The sequence below is a fragment of the Notolepis coatsorum genome (genome assembly GCF_963971535.1).
Source record: "Notolepis coatsorum genome assembly, chromosome: 2".
Classification (NCBI taxonomy): Eukaryota; Metazoa; Chordata; class Actinopteri; order Aulopiformes; family Paralepididae; genus Notolepis; species Notolepis coatsorum.
In genome coordinates this window covers 150,308,043-150,327,027 of record NC_140166.1, presented here as the reverse complement: position 1 = coordinate 150,327,027, position 18,985 = coordinate 150,308,043, and the positions used below count along the sequence as shown (strand labels likewise).

The 18,985-nt window shown below is 44.0% G+C and overlaps 1 protein-coding gene across 1 annotated transcript in view; it reads right to left on the bottom strand.

Moving 5' to 3' along the window:
* LOC311223569 (microtubule-associated serine/threonine-protein kinase 2-like) overlaps positions 1 to 10,491 on the bottom strand; it is a 465,967-nt gene extending 455,476 nt beyond the window's left edge. Inside the window, exon 1 of the mRNA XM_084308349.1 lies at positions 10,069 to 10,491. Within this exon, the coding sequence (XP_084164475.1) occupies positions 10,069 to 10,155 (87 nt within the window). The 5' untranslated portion in view covers positions 10,156 to 10,491. The remainder of the gene's footprint in view (positions 1 to 10,068) is intronic.
* Between the last annotated feature and the right edge of the window lie 8,494 nt (positions 10,492 to 18,985).

The following is an 18,985-nucleotide window of genomic DNA, read 5'->3' as shown; positions in this document are numbered from 1 at the left end:
GGCCACGCCAAGCAGAGGGTAGAGCAGCCACACCAAGCAGAGGGTAGAGCAGCCACGCCAAGCAGAGGGTAGAGCAGCCACGCCAAGCCGAAGTGAAGCGAGTGTGTGTGCCTGGTGTTGACAGCAGTGCCGGGTGAGTGAAGGCAAGTGCCTGCCTGGTGTGGATAGCAGCACCAGTCGAAGTGAGGGAGGGAGGGAAGGAAGGAAGGAAGGTAGTCTTATTTTTTACTTATTCATCTTTATTATTATTATTATTATTATTTATGATGTTGCCGTCAACGTACATAGATCCTGGTCCTGTCTGACAGACGGAGGCCCGGCGACTCCCGTTTAATCTGCTGATGTGAAAACAATGCCGTGAACACATCCAACGTTCCAAGTAAGCAAACAAACCTCCCAGTCGGCAAGCAGTCTTCTCTCACTGCGGCAGTAAAGCGGTCAGACCGCAGCCAGGCTTATATTGTCTGGCGCTGTTTATTGTGTGTAGTGGACTGTGCTGCGTTTATGGCTCCCCATTTACCATGTCAATGAACCCAGATGGCCAGTAAAACTGGGCTGGCCCAGGAGCACCACGACATAATAACAGAGACGGTGTGTATAATGAGACCGTGGGCTGTTCTGAACGGGTAGACCCAGAACACTGGAGCAACAAAGAAACTACTCACTGCAAAACAAAACATATTCAGGGGGAAGTTATTAAAATGTGATGCAATTTTATGTTGAATAGAATTATAATCTACTAATCTTGGGGTTAAATCGGACTTTTTAAAGATGTGCACAATGTCGATCGTAATCTCTGCTAAAAGGCTGGGAATCGTGGTTGCCATGGTAACTAAGGACACTGGGCCCAGAAACCACTGGACGGCGCATGATCTGCAGCGGCTGGTTTAAAGTGTGTGTTGTGTTTTTTTCCATCACAAAATAGTCCTTTTTGACCAAATGAACCACTCTGTGTGTCGTCAGCTGAAAAAGAAGGTAAGAAAGTAAAGGCTGGATCTTAGTCCAGACGTACTGTACAAAGATTCATTCATTCATTCATTCAAGTATCGTGATAGTATCGTATCGTGAGGCCTCTGGTGATTCCCACCCCTAATATATATATATATATATATATATATATATATATATATATATATATATTCAACCTTGAAGACACAATGAAGGATTGAAGGAGTACTGGTGTGTATGAGCTCTAATGGAACGGACATTGGTGCATCAAAGCTGCCGCTATGTCTGAAATGTGACAGGACTGGACTGAGAGCCTGGAGCCTAATTGCTCCCGATGAGCAGGTTGGCACCTTGCATGGTTGCCTCCGCCGTCGGTGTGTCGTGTGTGAATGTGTGAGTGAATGGGTAAAATGTGAGTAACAAATTGTAAAGTGCTTTGGATAAAAGCGCTATATAAAAAAGCAGCCATTTACCATTTATACTGACTTCTGGACTGTGTGAGACGCAGGCCAGGGAAGCTTGAGGGCTGCATATGAGGTCCGTCAGTGAGAGAGAGAGATCCCAGGGCACAGCAGCTCAGTCAATCTTCTGTTTGAGGAGGATGTCAGCGCTTTAATGTCTGCCAACAGAGTCAGAGCCAGAGCACGCCCTCCATGACAACACACACAGTCAAGGGTGCCCAGTACAAAGACACACACTTACCACAACCTACCTTGGGAGTGTCACGTGACCGAACGATAGTGATGACATCATCCCTGTGTCCCAGAGTACAATTGCATACCGTAAATCTTAGCCTAAAAGTTGCACCACACACAGGGTTCTGTAAAGTGTTCCCACAACTCTCCTCATAACAATGATTCATAAATTGTTTGGGGGGGTGGGGGCTTCCTGAGAACAAAAGTTTACAGTGGTTATGCAACATTAGTCAACAACACTGAAGATTCTATCAGAGAGTAATGGAACGGAAACTTCTGGGGGCCTTTCTGAATTGGCTTCGTTCTTTCTAGGTAGACAACACACACACATATCAAAAGACACATACCACCTAACGGAGTTCTTGAAACGTGATGTAACCTCGGTTCCTTTAGCCACAATTGCTACACTCAATTGCACAATTACACAAATACCAGTGATAGCGAGGATGACATCATGTATCTCCCAGAGTTCAAGTCAGAAGACAAGAGAAGACGGGAAAGTTCCCCTTTTAACTAGCGTTCAATTCACCCACAAATAATAAACACAAATGAGCTCACAAACATGTCCATCTGTCCGGCAGATGGGCCCCATCATAGAGCCGACTCCCTTACCTTACCCCCCACCACCGTCCTCCCTGCCACTAACTTAGCAGGAGGATACCGGAGATACTTCACACTGCAGGCCTTAGTGCTCAATTCTGATTTATTGCTCAGATCCATTTTTTTTGTTTCTTTATATAAATGTGGCCAATATCAGATTCCATCATGAACTGGTCACGCTCCTGAACTGACATGCAGAAATTAACAATAACAAAGATGAAAGTAAACATGGAGGTAGGGCTTGGCGATATGGCCTCTAAATGATATCACGATATTTTTTGGCTCCATCACGATTAGGGATGGGTACCGAATTCGTCTGTGCCAGATTTTTACTTATTATTTTTTTATGTCAACGTTCACACGCATAATATACGCTTACCTAGGATTTTACTTGATTCAACAACAAAGCAGTCGGGGCAATGGCAAGCCGAAAACGGTCGAAAGTGTGGTTATTTGAAGTTTAGATAATTTTTTTCACAACGGAGGTAGGTAGATTACATTTTTAGAGACTAAAGTACTGAAAAAAGGTACCGGTATCAATTCACAGGTACCGGTACCGTATCGGTTCAAATGTGAACGGTACCCATCCCTAATCACGATATATATATCGCGATATTTTGACATTTCCTCTAAAGCACTTAACAATGCTTGATTTAACCCTTTGATGTAGGGGTGGACGGTATAAACGGTATACGGTATAAACGGTATGAATTTGCTCTACGGTATGGATTTTGACTATACCGTATAACCGGTAGTGCAGCTCTAAAATAGCAATGACGTCATGTAACCACAGCGCGACTATTTCACTCGCATTTGCCCCTAAAAATAGATAGAATTAGTCATAGATAATAGATATGTGCGAACTGGAAAAAGTTATTTAGGAGGCTTCGCGCAGTGGGCGTGCCAGCCCCTCCCGCACGCATGTAAACACGGGTCTACTACTAGTAGTCTAGTGGGACGGGACGTCTCCCTGAGCTAACGTTAGCTTAGCTACTGTTACAAAATGACCCAGTCAACTATTCACTTTTAGTTTAATACATGATGAGGCATTGTCTAACCGAACGGTATCTAGTCGGCCAGCTACCGATAGCTCCTGACATCAACAAACGCTCCATCAAGTCTAGTAGAGAGTAGACGTGTATGATAGCTCCGTTAGCCGTTAGCTCACGTTAACGCAAGTTAGTTCACCGTTCAAAACGAAATGTCCCATTGAACTAAATAATTCACTGAGGCGTTGTATTAACGTTATATATCCGGCTAGCAGTAGCTACAGATAGCTCCTGATATCAATGTCTTATAACACTGATTCGATGCGTATTCGAGCTGAGGGCTTGCTAACGTTATAGTACCAATACAATAGGGTCCAGGTGCAGCGCCGGAGAATCCTGGCCGTAGCTCTGCTCGAGGCTACTCGAGTATAGGTCCAGGTGCAGCTCCGGAGAATCCTGGCCGTAGCTGGAGGCTACTAGAGTACACACAGACAGTGGAGCTTGTTGCGTGGTGGCGATGTCTCGCAGATAATACAAGTACAAGTCTAATTATATAATATATATATTTTATAAAAAAAAAAAAAATTATATAAAATAATTTTTTTTTTTATCAAAAACGATGATACCGTGATATATACCGTTACCGTCTATGCTTCAAATTATACCGTGATATAAATTTTAGACCATACCGTCCACCCCTACTTTGATGGATACAGTCACGCCAATATGATGATTATAATAGTCCCTGCAATACGTCTGCATTAAACCACGAAGATGCTTTATAAATTATAAATAGCTTTTTAGTATATTTCCATGAATTATATGTATTGTGTGTTATCTATCCACTCCACGCTATGGTAGTGCTTGTGCCAGCACAGGAGATGCAATTAAAATGTATTTTTATATACATATTTAAATCAATATCTTCCTTTTGAATAAAATAGGCTCAGGAATCAGGATTGTTAAAGCTGATAAAGAGTAGCCAAGTTTCAAGTTCAAGTTTCTTTATTAGTTGTCATACAGAAGTACAGAACACTTTTATACAAAATGCTTCTTTCTGTTACGCTCCAGAGACTGTGCTAGACAAAAGGATAAGTATAAAATAAAATAAGTATAGCAAGTATAAAATAGAAGTCACGTACGTAGACACAAGTGTTCAGTATGTACATATGTACAATGTTCAATGCAGAGTAGAAGTAACTGAGTTACCATACAATATACTATAAAATATACTAATTACAATATACTATATAGTGCAAAGCAGAAATGGGATGAGGTACAATTTAGGTACAATTTACAGTAAGGTGTACTGAGGTATGGGTAGTAGTGCACATTCTTTGCCAATAAATATAAAGTGTGTTTAGGTGTTCTAAAGTGTGTAGAGTGGGTGCTGCAGTGAGTTGTTTGTTTAAAGTGAGTGTGTGCGTGTGGATGTGTGTGCTGCGAGTGCTTTTGATGGTTGTTGCATGGTGTTATTGTTCGTTGAGCAACCTGATGGCCTGGGGATAGAAGCTTCTTCTGAGTCTTTCTGTGCTTGCCATGAGACTCCGGTATCGCTTGCCTGACCGCAGCAGTTCAAAGAGGCAGTTGTTTGGGTGGCTAGAGTCTTTGATAATTCTCTTAGCCTTACCCATGCACCGCTTGTTGTAAATGTTCTGGAGAGTGGGAAGCCCCCCTCCAATTGTGCGTTCGGCTGAACGGGCCACTCTGTAGTTTGCTGCGGTCTTGTGCGGTGCAATTCCCAAACCAGGAGGTGATATTGCCAGTCAGGATGCTCTCTATTGTGCATGAGTAGAAGTTCTTAAGGATCTTCTGACTGACTTGGAACTTCCTTAGGCGCCTGAGGAAGTAGAGGCGTTGCTGTGCCTTCTTCACAACACTGTCAATGTGTGTGAAGCCTATAGTAGCCTATAGTATAGCCTATGTGTAGCCTATAGTAAATGTATACGCACACACACAAGAGAATAGCTTATAGCAGACTTAATGATTTTACAATATTTTAGCTAATGAAGTGAAATATTTATTATCATCAACTATGCAGTTCGTTTCTATAGTGTAACTTTTGGCTACTTCATTAGAAACAGCGCAACTTTCAAGAGGAGTTATCACAGGCTGTAGAACGCAGGGCTGAAGAGCAGCCATAGCTTCTAAAATGTAAGGTGGGGGTATCGGGCTCAGCCCCTCCCTTCCAGCTGGAGTGAAACGCGGAAGTTATCAAATGCGAGCAAAACGCACACCGCAAAAGGCACATACATTTAACAATACAATTTCATAGTCAATGACGTCGACATGGTCGACGAATCGGGACAGCCCTAGATGCGACGCTTTGGAACATTTGCTGCCACCAATGAAATCAGACGCAACGCTTTGGAACATTTGCTGCCACTAGGGATGGGTACCGAATCCAGTACTTTTAAGGGTATCGATTTGACTTGATTCAACATAATATAATATATTACACACACATCTTTAAATAAAAAATAATGTATATATAAACAAATTTTTCTAAATAAATAATAATGATAATAAATAATTTGAAGCTTGGACTCATTTTTTACAACTGAGGTAGGTAGATAACATTTTTAGAGACTAAAGTACAGAAGAAAAAGGTACCGTTGGTATCGGTATCGGTTCAAATGTGAGCGGTACCGGCGGCTGGGTGGCGCAGCGGACATTGCGCTTGTCACCAACGCAAGAGACACCGGGTTTGAATCCGGCTTTCTGCGTTGCCTCCGGCTTGGGCCGGCCGTCATACTAACTCAATTGGCAGAGTTAGCGGGTGGGAAGTCGAAGGGTGGTAGTCTGGTCGCTGTGAACAGCGACTCCTACAGGTCGGTTGGGGAGCCGGCACAGCAAAGTCAGGAAAATGGCGAAGGCAGTGTGAGCCTCCCACACGTTACTCCTCGCCAAATGAGTCCGCGCTGGCAGGTGAAAAGATGCGACAGGCTGCCTCCACATGTATCGGAGGGGACATGTGATGCAAGGCTTCTATCCTCCCTACAATATGCGCGCAACGATCAGAACAGGGGAGGGAGAATTGGCACGAGAGGTAAATTGGGATGGGGAGAAAAATCACAGAAAAAGGAGGAGAAAAAGTAGATAAAAAAAATGTGAACGGTACCCAACCCTAGTTGCGACCAATGAAATCAGACGCGATGCTTTGGAACATTTGCTGCCACTAATTAAATGTTTAAATAATAGTAATTGATAATTCAATTTATTCGATTATTTGATTCAGTGAATTAACGCTGACATCCCTGAGCTGAGCAGAGGGCGTGAGGCAGGGAGGTAGAAAGCGCTGACTTCAGCACTGAGACAACGCTCTGCTTTCCCATGATGCATTGTTACCAAAAAGATCCTCATCCAACACCGACGCCATGAGAAATATGACGCATTGGATAGTGTTACGTCTAACAACAAGGCGGCCAGCGATCCCGTGGAGCGCGAGCGAGGGTGGAGCTGGAATACACGCCAGTCACCATCGATCTCCCAGAGTTTGAGAGACGATTACTTTGTGGGAGAAAATGTTGAACAACAAAACAGCGATGACTTCACTCCTGGAAACACATCCAAATGTCGTTGTGGTTGAAGGACCCATATCGAGTGCCGTCACTGGAATGCCGACCTGGCAACGTGTGACCTTGTACATCTTTCAAAACACGGACACATCCTCCCTCTGCTCCCAAAATACACACACACAACGAGACTTTTTATTTTTTACTATACTTGTGAGGACATTGTATTGACTTATACTCAATACCAAGACTCTTAAGGCGCTCCCATAGTCCAGCAGACTGTACACAGAGCAGACTCCGCGGATGTCCGCGCGGACTCTTGAGCTTTGATCTCAGCGGACAGCAGACCCACAGGTGCGACGCTCCTATTTTCTGAGGCGCGGACATCCGCGCCGCTGACTTGGTGTCACACAAAACGCTGCTCGGCGTTTTGGTTGACATCGAACTGCATTTAATGTGACACTGCGCGAGCGTTTGGTGGCGCGAGGAGAGAGATGAGCCCGTGAAGCGCGCTCTCTCTCTCTCTCCCTCTCTGTCTCTCTCTCTCTCTCTCTCTCCCTCTCCCTCTCTCTCTCTCCCGCTGATAATGTTCCCTCTGATCTGCCAGTACAGTAGAACAGACAGAATTGTGGGAAATGTAGTAAAACTGGTGCGAGAAATGTAGGAAATAGACCGCGGACGTCCGCTGAGATCTGCTCGACTATGAAAGCTCAAAGAGCCGCGCGGACATCCGCGGAGTCTGCTCTGTGTACAGTCTGCTGGACTATGGGAGCACCTTTACCCTACACTATACGGCCAACTCTTGTTTGATTGATTGATTGATTGATTGAAAATTGTATTAACAGATTGCAGAAGGGGTACAAACAATACAGTACGGCTCAATACACACAATTGTTAAGGGGATGCAGACCAGAGAAAGACTTTCGTCTTGTTTAAATCAGGGTCCCCTATTTTCAATTCATCATAATATGACATACAGGTAGACAGTACTGTTGCATCTAGACATTTATGACATACCAGATCTACAAATATACAGTCCTGTTTATGAGACAAAAAGAGTCTAAAAAGAGTATTGAGGGGGAAGAAACTGTACATTGGAGGAGGTTGGGTAGGTGGGGTGGGGGGGGAAACTGTACATTGTACTCTAACCCTTACCTTAGCCTAACTCAAATAACCCTAATGCTAACCGTTACCCGTAACCCGATAATCAGTGTATTTTTGTGTGAGGGTTGAGGACCGGCCCAAATGTCCTCCAATTAAAGGTGGTTTGTCAAGAGTCGGTTCTCACAGGTAGTTAAATGAGTACACACACACACACTTAAATAATACCAGAAGCATGTCCTACAGGCCTGAAGACAGTGCTCAATATCTGCTCTGTTGACATATCAGGACGTTTCTTCTGGGGTTCTTCTGCGTCTATAGGGCTGATATACATACAGTTAATGTCTTGTCTAACCTTAACAAGCAGGATGGAGGGGGAGCTATGAATGCTTTAAAGTCTTCATTAAAATAAAGACAACCTCGTGAAGGTCGTCCTTGTAATGAAACGTTACTTGCCCCTAAAGATGTGTTTTCTGCTGCAAGTTAAAACGACACATGATTTATTTGTTTTCTAACTGTCTGCGTTGTTCATGTTGGTGCGGTGCCTTTAGCCTCTAGGGGTTTTCAATCTCACAAGCACAATCTGTTCGCTTTGATGCTTTGCTTGTTTATTGTACCGTTGTGCAAATAAATAAAATCAACAATCGAGAAAAAAAAAAATTATCTAAAATTAATGACTCCAGGGCGCAGCAGGAGGCATTTTCCCCGCTCCAACCTTTCTGTGTGTGTGTGTGTGTGCATGTGTGTGTGTGCATGTGTATGTGTGAGTGAATGTGTGCGCGCACGTGTGAGTGTGTGAATGTATGCGTGTGTGTGTGTGTAATGTGTATCATGTCAGAGAAATTAATGTCAGTAACATTCAAGACACCTCCTTCACTCCGACCTCAAATTGTAGGCTCTCTACCCTATAGGGCTGACATCTGGCAAAACACATTACTGGGCTCCAACGACAACTGTGCATAGTTTGTCCTCCTGCGTCGAGCTGCGTGAAATGTGCCCGTTGACAGACTGAGTGCCCCGTAAGGAGAGAGGAACTATGCCGCTGCTTGACATTCGATGGAAGAAGCAAGTGGTCTGCCTCTGCCGACAGGATAACGGCCCTCAACACCCCCACCCTGAACTACCAACCACACACGCATTATTGTCTCTGGCAGACAGTACAAGGTCAAAACACACCCGCAGCTTGCAAATGCACAAGATCGTGAATTAACACACACAGCCCTCTATACTGTACTAACTGTATCAGTTAGTAGGCTCCTCAGAGTGCATTTGATACATGAGTGAGTGAGTGAGTGAGTGATGTAGGAGGGTCTTGTTGTGTCTGTTCCGACACTAAGGTGACATGGTCCAGTACATTAGGTCACGAGAACACGTCTCAAGCAGCTTATAACCTGACGACAAACACTGGCAGTATAATGCCAAACACAGAGCAGCTTGCAACTGAACTGTGCGATATCATTAACCCTTTCACTGCCACACAACAGCAGGTTAACCCTCTCACTGCCACACTACAGAAGGTTAACCCTTTTTACTATCACACTACCGACGCCGGTAACCATCGGTAGTGTGATAGTAAAGGGTTATTATTAACCTTATGTAGTGTGGCAGTGAAAGGGTTAAGTAACACTTATTTGTCTCTGGCAGTTCAATGTCAAAACACACCCGCAGCTTGCAGCAACACAACAGCACAATATCATGATGAATTTACAACACACAAAATTCCCTGTGAGCATTGTTGACATAGAGATCAAAGCGACATACACCCCAGCCAGGCTGCAGACACATGTTACAAGCTGTGAGATAAGGCAGGGATGATGCAGAAGGCGGCATGTTGACCTCCAGATAGAGCCACGCTGCTGCTGCCTGTGCCACTGTGCCACTTCAGTGCCACACGACAGAAGGTTAACCCTTTCACTGCCACTGTGCCACTTCAGTGCCACACGACAGAAGGTCAACCCTTTCACTGCCACACGTGACGACAGCCGGTTAACCCTTTCACTGCCAGACGACAGCCGGTTAACCCTTTCACTGCGACAATACCCTTTCACACTGCCACACGACAGAAGGTTAACCCTTTACTATCACACAACCGACGGTCTAAAGGGTTAACCTCCTGTCGTGTGGCAGTGAAAGGGCTAACAATGTCACAGGTGTGACGACGACAACAACAACAACGTTAGCTAACGTCACCTAATAATAAACAATAATAAAGCGACTTACCGCATCTTTCTCCTGCTCACTCCCGCTGCTGCCCTGCTGCTCCATGTTGCACGATTTCCTCTTGTGTTTGTTCTCGGTCCTCTTCATGTTCTTCCTCCCCAGAGGAGACACCCGGAGACTTCTTCTTCCACGAAGACCGGTGAACTTTAGTGCTGCTGGCTAACTAGATGAGCTAGCTCCGCACTCTCAGATAAGGTATCGATTTCGCTGCAGTCTCACTCACACTACTACCGACACAAATTGAGTTTCAGGCTTTGCGAGAGTCCAGAGAGTCCACACGGTTTGCCACCGCGACACCCATTCCACACGTTAAGCCAGTCCGTTTGACCGCCGTGGCACCGGCACCGGCTCGTCAGTCAGTCAGTCAGTCAGTTCATCAGGTTGAGCTGAGCTCGTCCACAGACAGTATGGTAGTAGGGTCCAGCTGCAGCGCCGCAGGAGCGTCCAGCACATCTGGAGGAAGAGCCGCTCTGACAGAACAAGCTGCTGTCAGTCAGGAGCAGGGGCGACACGCCGCCGAGGAAGATACAAGGAAGGGTTCCTCCGTCAGAACACACCCGCGGCCAACGCTCTGCTTGGTGCCCGACGTTGGTGGTGTCAGTTAAATCGAAGCCTGCTGTATTCAAATTTAAAATATACAAACTATGTGAGGAAATATAAACCAACCAATACATCACACATTAACAATGCAACACACACAGTGCCGATTATTCTGGCATCCGATGTAATAAAAAAAAGTCAACCAACGAACTCGATTCTTGTACCGGATCTCCTCTCTGGTAAACAAGAACACCCTGAAGACTCTGGCAGGAGCACTCATTCAGGGGTACTACGACTATGCTTGCACCTCATGGTACCAAAGCACCTCAAAGGCGCTAAAAACAAAATTACAAACATCTCAAAACAAACTGGTCAGACTACTGCTTGACCTTACTCCTAGAACCCACCTCACCCCTGCCCACTTTGACAACCTAGGATGGCTTAGAGTAGACGACAGAGTACAACAACTTGCAATGGGCCTGGTCTACAAGATACACTACACGACCAAGGTACCCATAGATTCGGCTCAAATAAGGGACTAAACACGTTTCGCAATTATGCCACATCAATGTGGAACGCCCTACCCAAAGCTGTAAAGGAATGTGGATCACTACCCACTTTCAAAACCTCTCTCAAGGGACACCTACGGGAGACTGCAATTCAACACTGGCCCCTGTAAATATCCTAACCCAACCCCCTCCAATGTACAGTCATTTACCTAGTATGGTTTTGTCAATAGTTCAATGTACAATTGTGTTTGTTTGTACAGTGTCTCCTCCCCCCCCCCTCAATGTACAGTGTTACTTGTTTATACAGTGTGCCCCCCCCCCCAACCACCTCCAATGTAAATTACCCAGTATGGTTGTCAATATCCCAATGTACCCAACCCCCCCCCCACCCAACCTCCTCCAATGTACAGTTTCTACGTCAAATGTATATACTCCCTTTTCTTGACTCCTTCTGTATCACAAAAAGTACTGTATTTGCAAATCTGGTATGTCATAAATGTATAGATGTAGCAGTACTGACTATCTGTATGTCATGTATGTCATATATGTCTATATGAATTGAAAATGGGGGACCCTGATGGAAACAAGACAAACGTCTTTCTCAGGTCTGCATCCCCTTAACAATTGTATGTATTGAGCCGTACTGTATTGTACCCATTCTGCAATCTGTTAAATAAAGTTTTCATTCATTCATTCATTCAACCTGTCTAAACTCTCAGGAACAGAACCGAAAAAAGCATTTCATATAAAAGTATTCTGTATTTTTTTACGACAACTAATAAAGAAACTTGAAACTTGAAATGGCATGTCATAAACGAGTCTTATGTTATGGCTGGTCCCATTCAACTCAACCGAAAGTGTTCACACTTGGCACCACTGCGGTGCATTCACGCGCTGCTACAGAGTGACGTGAGGGACCCTTCCTTCTCTCACAGGTTCCTCGGACGCGGCTAACGACATCGTCTTCTAGCCCTGAGAGCTAACTAACGCTAACAGGCTGCTTAGGTGTCACGACTCACACCGTACAAGTCACGAATCGGTTTGTAGCCGGCTGGGTGCTAACTTGTAGCTCAGGTTAGCCGGCTGGGTGCTAACTTGTAGCTCAGGTTAGCCGGCTGGGTGCTAACTTGTATCTCAGGTTAGCCGGCTGGGTGCTAACTTGTAGCTCAGGTTAGCCGGCTGGGTGCTAACTTGTATCTCAGGTTAGCCGGCTGGGTGCTAACTTGTAGCTCAGGTTAGCCGGCTGGGTGCTAACTTGTAGCTCAGGTTAGCCGGCTGGGTGCTAACTTGTAGCCTAGGTTCCTCGCTGCCAACTGTACCGGTGTGAGCTGAGGTCTGTACCCCGGGGCTGTGCACTGCAGTTAGGGAGAGAGAGACTCAGACAACCACAGCCTGCAGCTGCAAAGCGCTCCTTCCTGAATCCGTCTCAGGTTTCAGGCGCTCATTCTTCGAGTGTGTCTGTGTGGTTTTTTGTCTGAAGCCAGATCCATCACCAGTCCTCACAAACTGCCACTATACCATATGCAACGGAGTGTGATCAATTGATGGGATAATCAATTTTACATACATACAAATCATGTTAAACCCAGATTCGGCTCAAACAAGGGACTAAACACGTTTAGCAATTATGCCACATCAATGTGGAACGCCCTACCCAAAGCTGTAAAGGAATGTGAATCACTACCCACTTTCAAAAACACTCTCAAAGAACACCTACGGGAGACTGCAATTTGAAACTGGCCCCTCCAATGTACAGTAAGTTACCAAGTATGGTCTTGTCAATTATATATTCCAATGTACAGTTTTGCTTGTACAGTTGTACAGTGTCCCCCACCCAACCCCCCCCCCCCCCCCACTCCCACCCACCTCCAATGTACAGTGCTCCCCACCTACCCAACCTCCTCCAATGTACAGTTTAGTTTCTACGTCAAATGTATACTCTTTTCTGGACTCTTTTCGTATCACAAACAGTACTGCATTTGCAAATCTGGTATGTTATAAATGTATAGATGTAGCAGTACTGTCTATCTGTATGTCATGTTACGATGAATTGAAAATGGAGGACCCTGATGTAAACAAGACGAAAGTCTTTCTCTGGTCTGCATCCCCTTAACAATTGTATGTATTGAGCTGTACTGTACTGTACCCATTCTGCAATCTGTTAATAAAGTTTTCAATCAATCAATCAATCAATCAATGATGGGGGGCGAGGGGGTAAACAATGTCTCTCGTGGCAGGGACTGTCGGGTGTAGTTTTCATCTGGTATATGCTGCCACCTTCTGTTGGAGATTCGGACGTGTGGTGCAGAGATTAGCCTAGTCATGTGCGTGAGACTGCAATTCGAAACTGGCCCCTACAAATGTCCTAACCTAGTTGTACAGTAAATGACCAAGTAAGGCTTTGTCAATATTCCAATGTACAGTGTAAAATGTGTGTGTGTCCCCTTCCCAACCCCCCCCCCCCCCCCTCCAATGTACAGCCCTCACCCAACCCACCCAACCCCACCCCACCCAACCAACCTCCTCCAATGTACAGTTTCTATGCCAAATGTATATACACTCCTTTTCTGGACACTTTTGTATCACAAACAGTACTGTATTTGCAAATCTGATATGTCATAAATGTATAGATGTAGCAGTACTGTCTATCTGTATGTCATGTATGTCATATATGTTGTGATGAATTGAAAATGGGGGACCCTGATGTAAACAAGTCGAAAGTCTTTCTCTGGTCTGCATCCCCTTAACAATTGTATGTATTGAGCTGTACTGTACTGTACCCATTCTGCAATCTGTTAATAAACTTTTCAATCAATCAATCAATCAGTCATGCTGCAGGCTCCACTTCTACAAGCACATTTGCATGTTCTTGGTATCTAGGGTCCTGGGGGGGTATGTATTTCCAGTGTCAGAAATATTGTGTCTGTTACTAGGCTTGAGTAAATTGTGATGAAACAAAGGAGAATATAAATTATAATAATTTTTTTTGCATCTTTGCCGGTAGCCCCTTCTGTGACTGCGATGTGCAAGCCAGGGGCTGGCTACTCAGGGGCGTCGTTCTGGTATATACCTTGGCAAATTTTTTATTTTTATTTTTTTTAATTACAATTTTGTATGTTGATTTAGAATTCGAATGTCAACATTATGAACGAAGCTTAGAACTATTCGGTACAGACCTAGCATGTTTTGATATTGTCAATTATCTCACTTTTACTATAGGTGACTTTTACTGTGACTAACTGAAATATGCCCCAAAAAAAGGAAAATGGACATAGGGACGTTTTTTTTTAATCAAAGGGCAGCAGAGACAAGTGATACAGGGACACAGGTAAGGTCTTACAATGGCTTAGTGATTACAGCAGTTCAGCATTCAGTAACCCATACTTTTTGTGAATGTGTTTTTGATACTACATTCTGTTGAACACACACCTCAAAACCGTACCTAAGGAAAATTGGCTCAATTGCAAGAAAAGTAATAGATAGTTATAATAAACAACATCACATCCCACCCTCTATATCTCAGCACAGGAGCCCCCCAAGGCTGCGTCCCTTTCACCCTGGCTTTTCTCCCTATACACCAACCTGCTCATATCCCTCCACAACTCCGTCAAAATATACAAATACGCAGACGACACAACCCTTATAGGCCTCATCACAGACAATAATGAAACAGAATACCGTACACAAATCAACCACACAATCACCTGGTGCACAGACAATAACCTCCTCCTCAACTCATCAAAAACCCAAGAACTCATCATCGACTTCAGACGCCAGCCAAACCCCAAAACCCCCATATCCATCTCTGGCAATTCCATAATCACCACAGACTCCTTCAAATTTCTCGGCCCCCACATAAGCAATAACCTCAAATGGAAAACCAACACAGACCACATCCACAAAAAAGCCAATCAAAGACTTCTTCATCCGCCAGCTCAAAAAATACAGAGTCAGAAAACATCTCCTGCTCCGCTTCTACCAGGCCATCATTCAAAGCATCCTCACATTCTCCATAACAGTTTGGTACAGCAGTCTGGACACTCACTCCAAAAACAAACTCCAAAGAAGAATCAATAAATCCTCCAAAATAATCCGCACCCCCCTCCCATCTCTCGAATCACTCCACCGCCAAAGCACAATTAGAAGAGCTAGGAAAATGATCTCTGACCCCACTCACCACATCTTCCAGCTGCTGCCCTCCGGGAGGGGCTACAGATCCCTGACCACCAAAACATCCCGCTTCAAAAACAGCTTCTTCCCCACTGCCATACGGACACTGAACTCCCTGTAGCACCCCCCCCCCCCAACCACCCCTACCTCTGTTGCTATGGACATTTGATATTGAGGTCTTGTAATTGTGTATTTATGTAGTATTTTTTTTTTTATATTTTTTTTATTATTGCAAAACAAAAATTATTAAAAGTCAGTACTCAACACATAATGCATAATGAAACTAACAGTCAAGGTGGTTAAAATTACATGCAAGTACAGAAACAAGACAAAAAAAAAAGTCTATAATAATATTTTAACCGTATACAGTGTATATCCAGCGAAATTAACAATTATACAAATACTTATATAGGACATACCCCTAATACCTATTTTCTAAAACCCTACACACATATGCTCCAGCTCGAATCCCCCCCCTCCCGGACCCCTCCTTGGATAGTACCTCCATTATCCCTCACTCCTAACCAGACACTACCATTATAAGCTAGCTTTTATTCTCTCCACCACTTCTACCCACATTGACATTTTGGATTCGTTGAGACCCAGAATTCTTGCTCTAGATATTTCTTGATATATCACATCGAGATATGTAAGAGACCAAACTTTCCGGCACATTTTTTCCGGTTGAAACCAGCGTGATGCGATCAGTTTTTTAGCTACTGTGATACCCGATAAGACCAATCTCTTTAGCTGTGGATTTACTGCAAACTCAAAAACATCATTTAAAAGCAATACAGAGGGGTGTACTGGTATATTCCAAGATACGAGTTTTGATAATTGATGGGTCACATCTTTCCAGAATGCCTTAACTGGTGGGCAGTCCCAATACATGTGCATAAATGTCCCTTCGTCTCCATTTGTACATTGGGAGCATTTTGAGTCCTGTTTCAGGCCCATTCTGTTCAGTCTTATAGGAGTCAAGTATGTCCTGTGAATATAGTTAAGATTGATTTGTTGATGGTCCGGGTTCCTTGATGTAAGACGGACATTTGCCCATGCTTCTTGCCAATCAAAGTCACTTTCCAGGTCTGGAATATCCCTCCTCCAGACAGTGTCTAGTTGAAGGGTTTCATACGAGGACGTTAGTAATTGATAATAAAAACCTGATACAAAACCTCCCAATGTTTCTCTTTCATAGAAAAATTTGTGGTATCTGTGGTGTTCAACTGGTATGTGTAATGGAACACTGTGAGACTTCAAACATAGGCGTAACTGTATGTAAAAAAGCCATGTGGACTCGGTGAGGTTAAACTTTGTGCATATTTCTCCATAACTACAGAAGCCCTGGTTATTAAAAATATCCCCTAATGAGTGTATGCCTTGCTCTTCCCATATAGGGAATCTTATAGGACGTTTTCCCATTAAGAGTGCATTGTTATTGAATATGGGAGTGTGATTATGCCATTTTTGAGGGTTAGGATATTTTTTTTGTGTTTCCCGCCATGTTCGGATTGCATGGGTAATTATGGGGCCAAATTTCCGCTCACAGTGCTTGATTGGAAGTTTAGTGTGTGCTATGTCCTTCAGTCTCTGTGGGGCTACTATGTTTTCTTCCAATTCTCTCCAAGATACCAAAGCCTGGGGATCAAACCATATTGTCAATGGTCTTAATGTGAAAGCCTTAAAATATTGTAAAAAATCTGGAACTGCCATGCCACCGTCTGCTTTATTTCTCTGTGCGGTGGATCTTTTTATGCGAGGTGGTTTGTTATTCCAAATAAATTTGTATGTGGAGGAGTGTAATCTTTTCCAGTAGCCCTCTGGAGGGGGTAACGGTAGCATTGAGCTGATGAAGTTGATTCTTGGTAATACATCCATCTTAACTATTGATACCCTTGCCTGTACTGAGTTTTTAAGTTTTGCCCACCTGTCCAGGTCGTCTTTGATTTTGTTCTGTATTTTTGTGTAATTGTGCTTCACCGTTTGTCTTATGGTGGGAAATATTTCCACACCCAAGCATCTAAAATGTTTTACCATGGGTATCGCACCTGGGAGGGTTGTGTCTTTTTTTGCATGGATGTTAAGTGGAAGGAAAGCCGACTTCGGCCAATTTATTTTAAATCCCGATAAATCACCAAAGTTCTCTATCAACTTGAGTAGATGAGGCAATGTGGTGTTGGGGCTTTGCATGAACAATATTACGTCGTCCGCATATAAACTAATTTTATGTTGTGTGCCCTTGATTACGATTGGTTCTATGTATTGGGATTGTCTTATATATTGTGCTAAAGGCTCTAATGATAGATCGAATAGTCCGGGACTAAGAGGGCAACCCTGTCTGGCTGAGCGTGATACCGGAAAGATTTCGGAGATGAATGTGCCTGTTGTAATCATGGCCGATGGGTCCTTGTATAATACTTTAATCATATCAATGAATCCTTTTCCTAACCCCATCCTTTCTAATACTGCCCATAGAAACGACCATTCCAGCCTGTCAAATGCTTTCATAGCATCCAGGGATAGCATCGCCTTAGGTGTGGTGTCCTCTTTGTCTGCATCTAGTACGTGCAGTATTCGTCTTATGTTATCATTGATCAGGCGACCTCTTATGAAGCCAGTTTGGTCCGGATGAACTAAAGACGTCATATGCTTTTGCAATCTGATGGCTAATACCTTAGAGTACAGTTTGACATCGGTTCCGAGGAGGCTTAAAGGTCAGTAACTACCGCACTCGGTGGGGTCTTTGTCTTTTTTGAGAAGGACTGAAATGTAGTATGTAGTATGTATGTAATGTAAGTGATGTTATATGTTCTATGTTCTATGTTGGAACTATATGCTGTAACATGCTGCACTGAAACCAAATTCCACCAGCCTGGCTGGGTGGTCATTAAAGATAATTGAATTGATTGATTGATATTACATTCTGCATAATTCGTATGCAAAATATTGTGGTTCCCTGCTTTAGTCTGTTGACACATTTCTATACTTGTGTAGTCCTGTGTCATACCTAAATGTCATATAACTGAACACCATAGAAACAACTCACCAAAAGTCACTATTGCACAACTGATTTGACAAAAAAAATCCACCAAGGGGGGGAAACCCCCGCTTCACACCCCCCCCCCCTCCCCCTCCCTCCTCGCCATACCTTGCCTTTTACTGAAACAACGCCACTGGCTGGCTTCCAGCCCCTGGCTTGCACATCGCAGTCACGGAAGGGGCTACTTTGCCGGTGAATAACACCATGAAAACATTGAGGTGCTATTGATTTCGCTCACTGAGCTCATTCAGCACCTTCTTGAGATAAAGTCTACAGACAATCTAAGCAAATGAATAAAGGGACAATGATTAAACAGAAGGATTTGTAGATACAGTAATACATTATAATTCATTTTAATTATAAATTCATATCTGACCTTGAACTTGACCTTATTATGGCCAAATCACGGTATATGTATGATGTGGGTGGGTGGGGGGCGAGGGGGTAAACAATGTCTCGTGGCAGGGACTGTCAGATGTAGTTGTTTTCTTCATCTGGTACATGCTGCCACCTTCTGTTGGAGATTCGGACATGTGGTGCAGATTACTAGCCTAGTCATGTGCTGGATTTAGTCTAGTCATGCTGCACGCGCCACAACAGGGGGGGGGGGGGGGGCGACGTCAGAGTAATGCAGCGTAATTGTGGACAGATAGGGTAC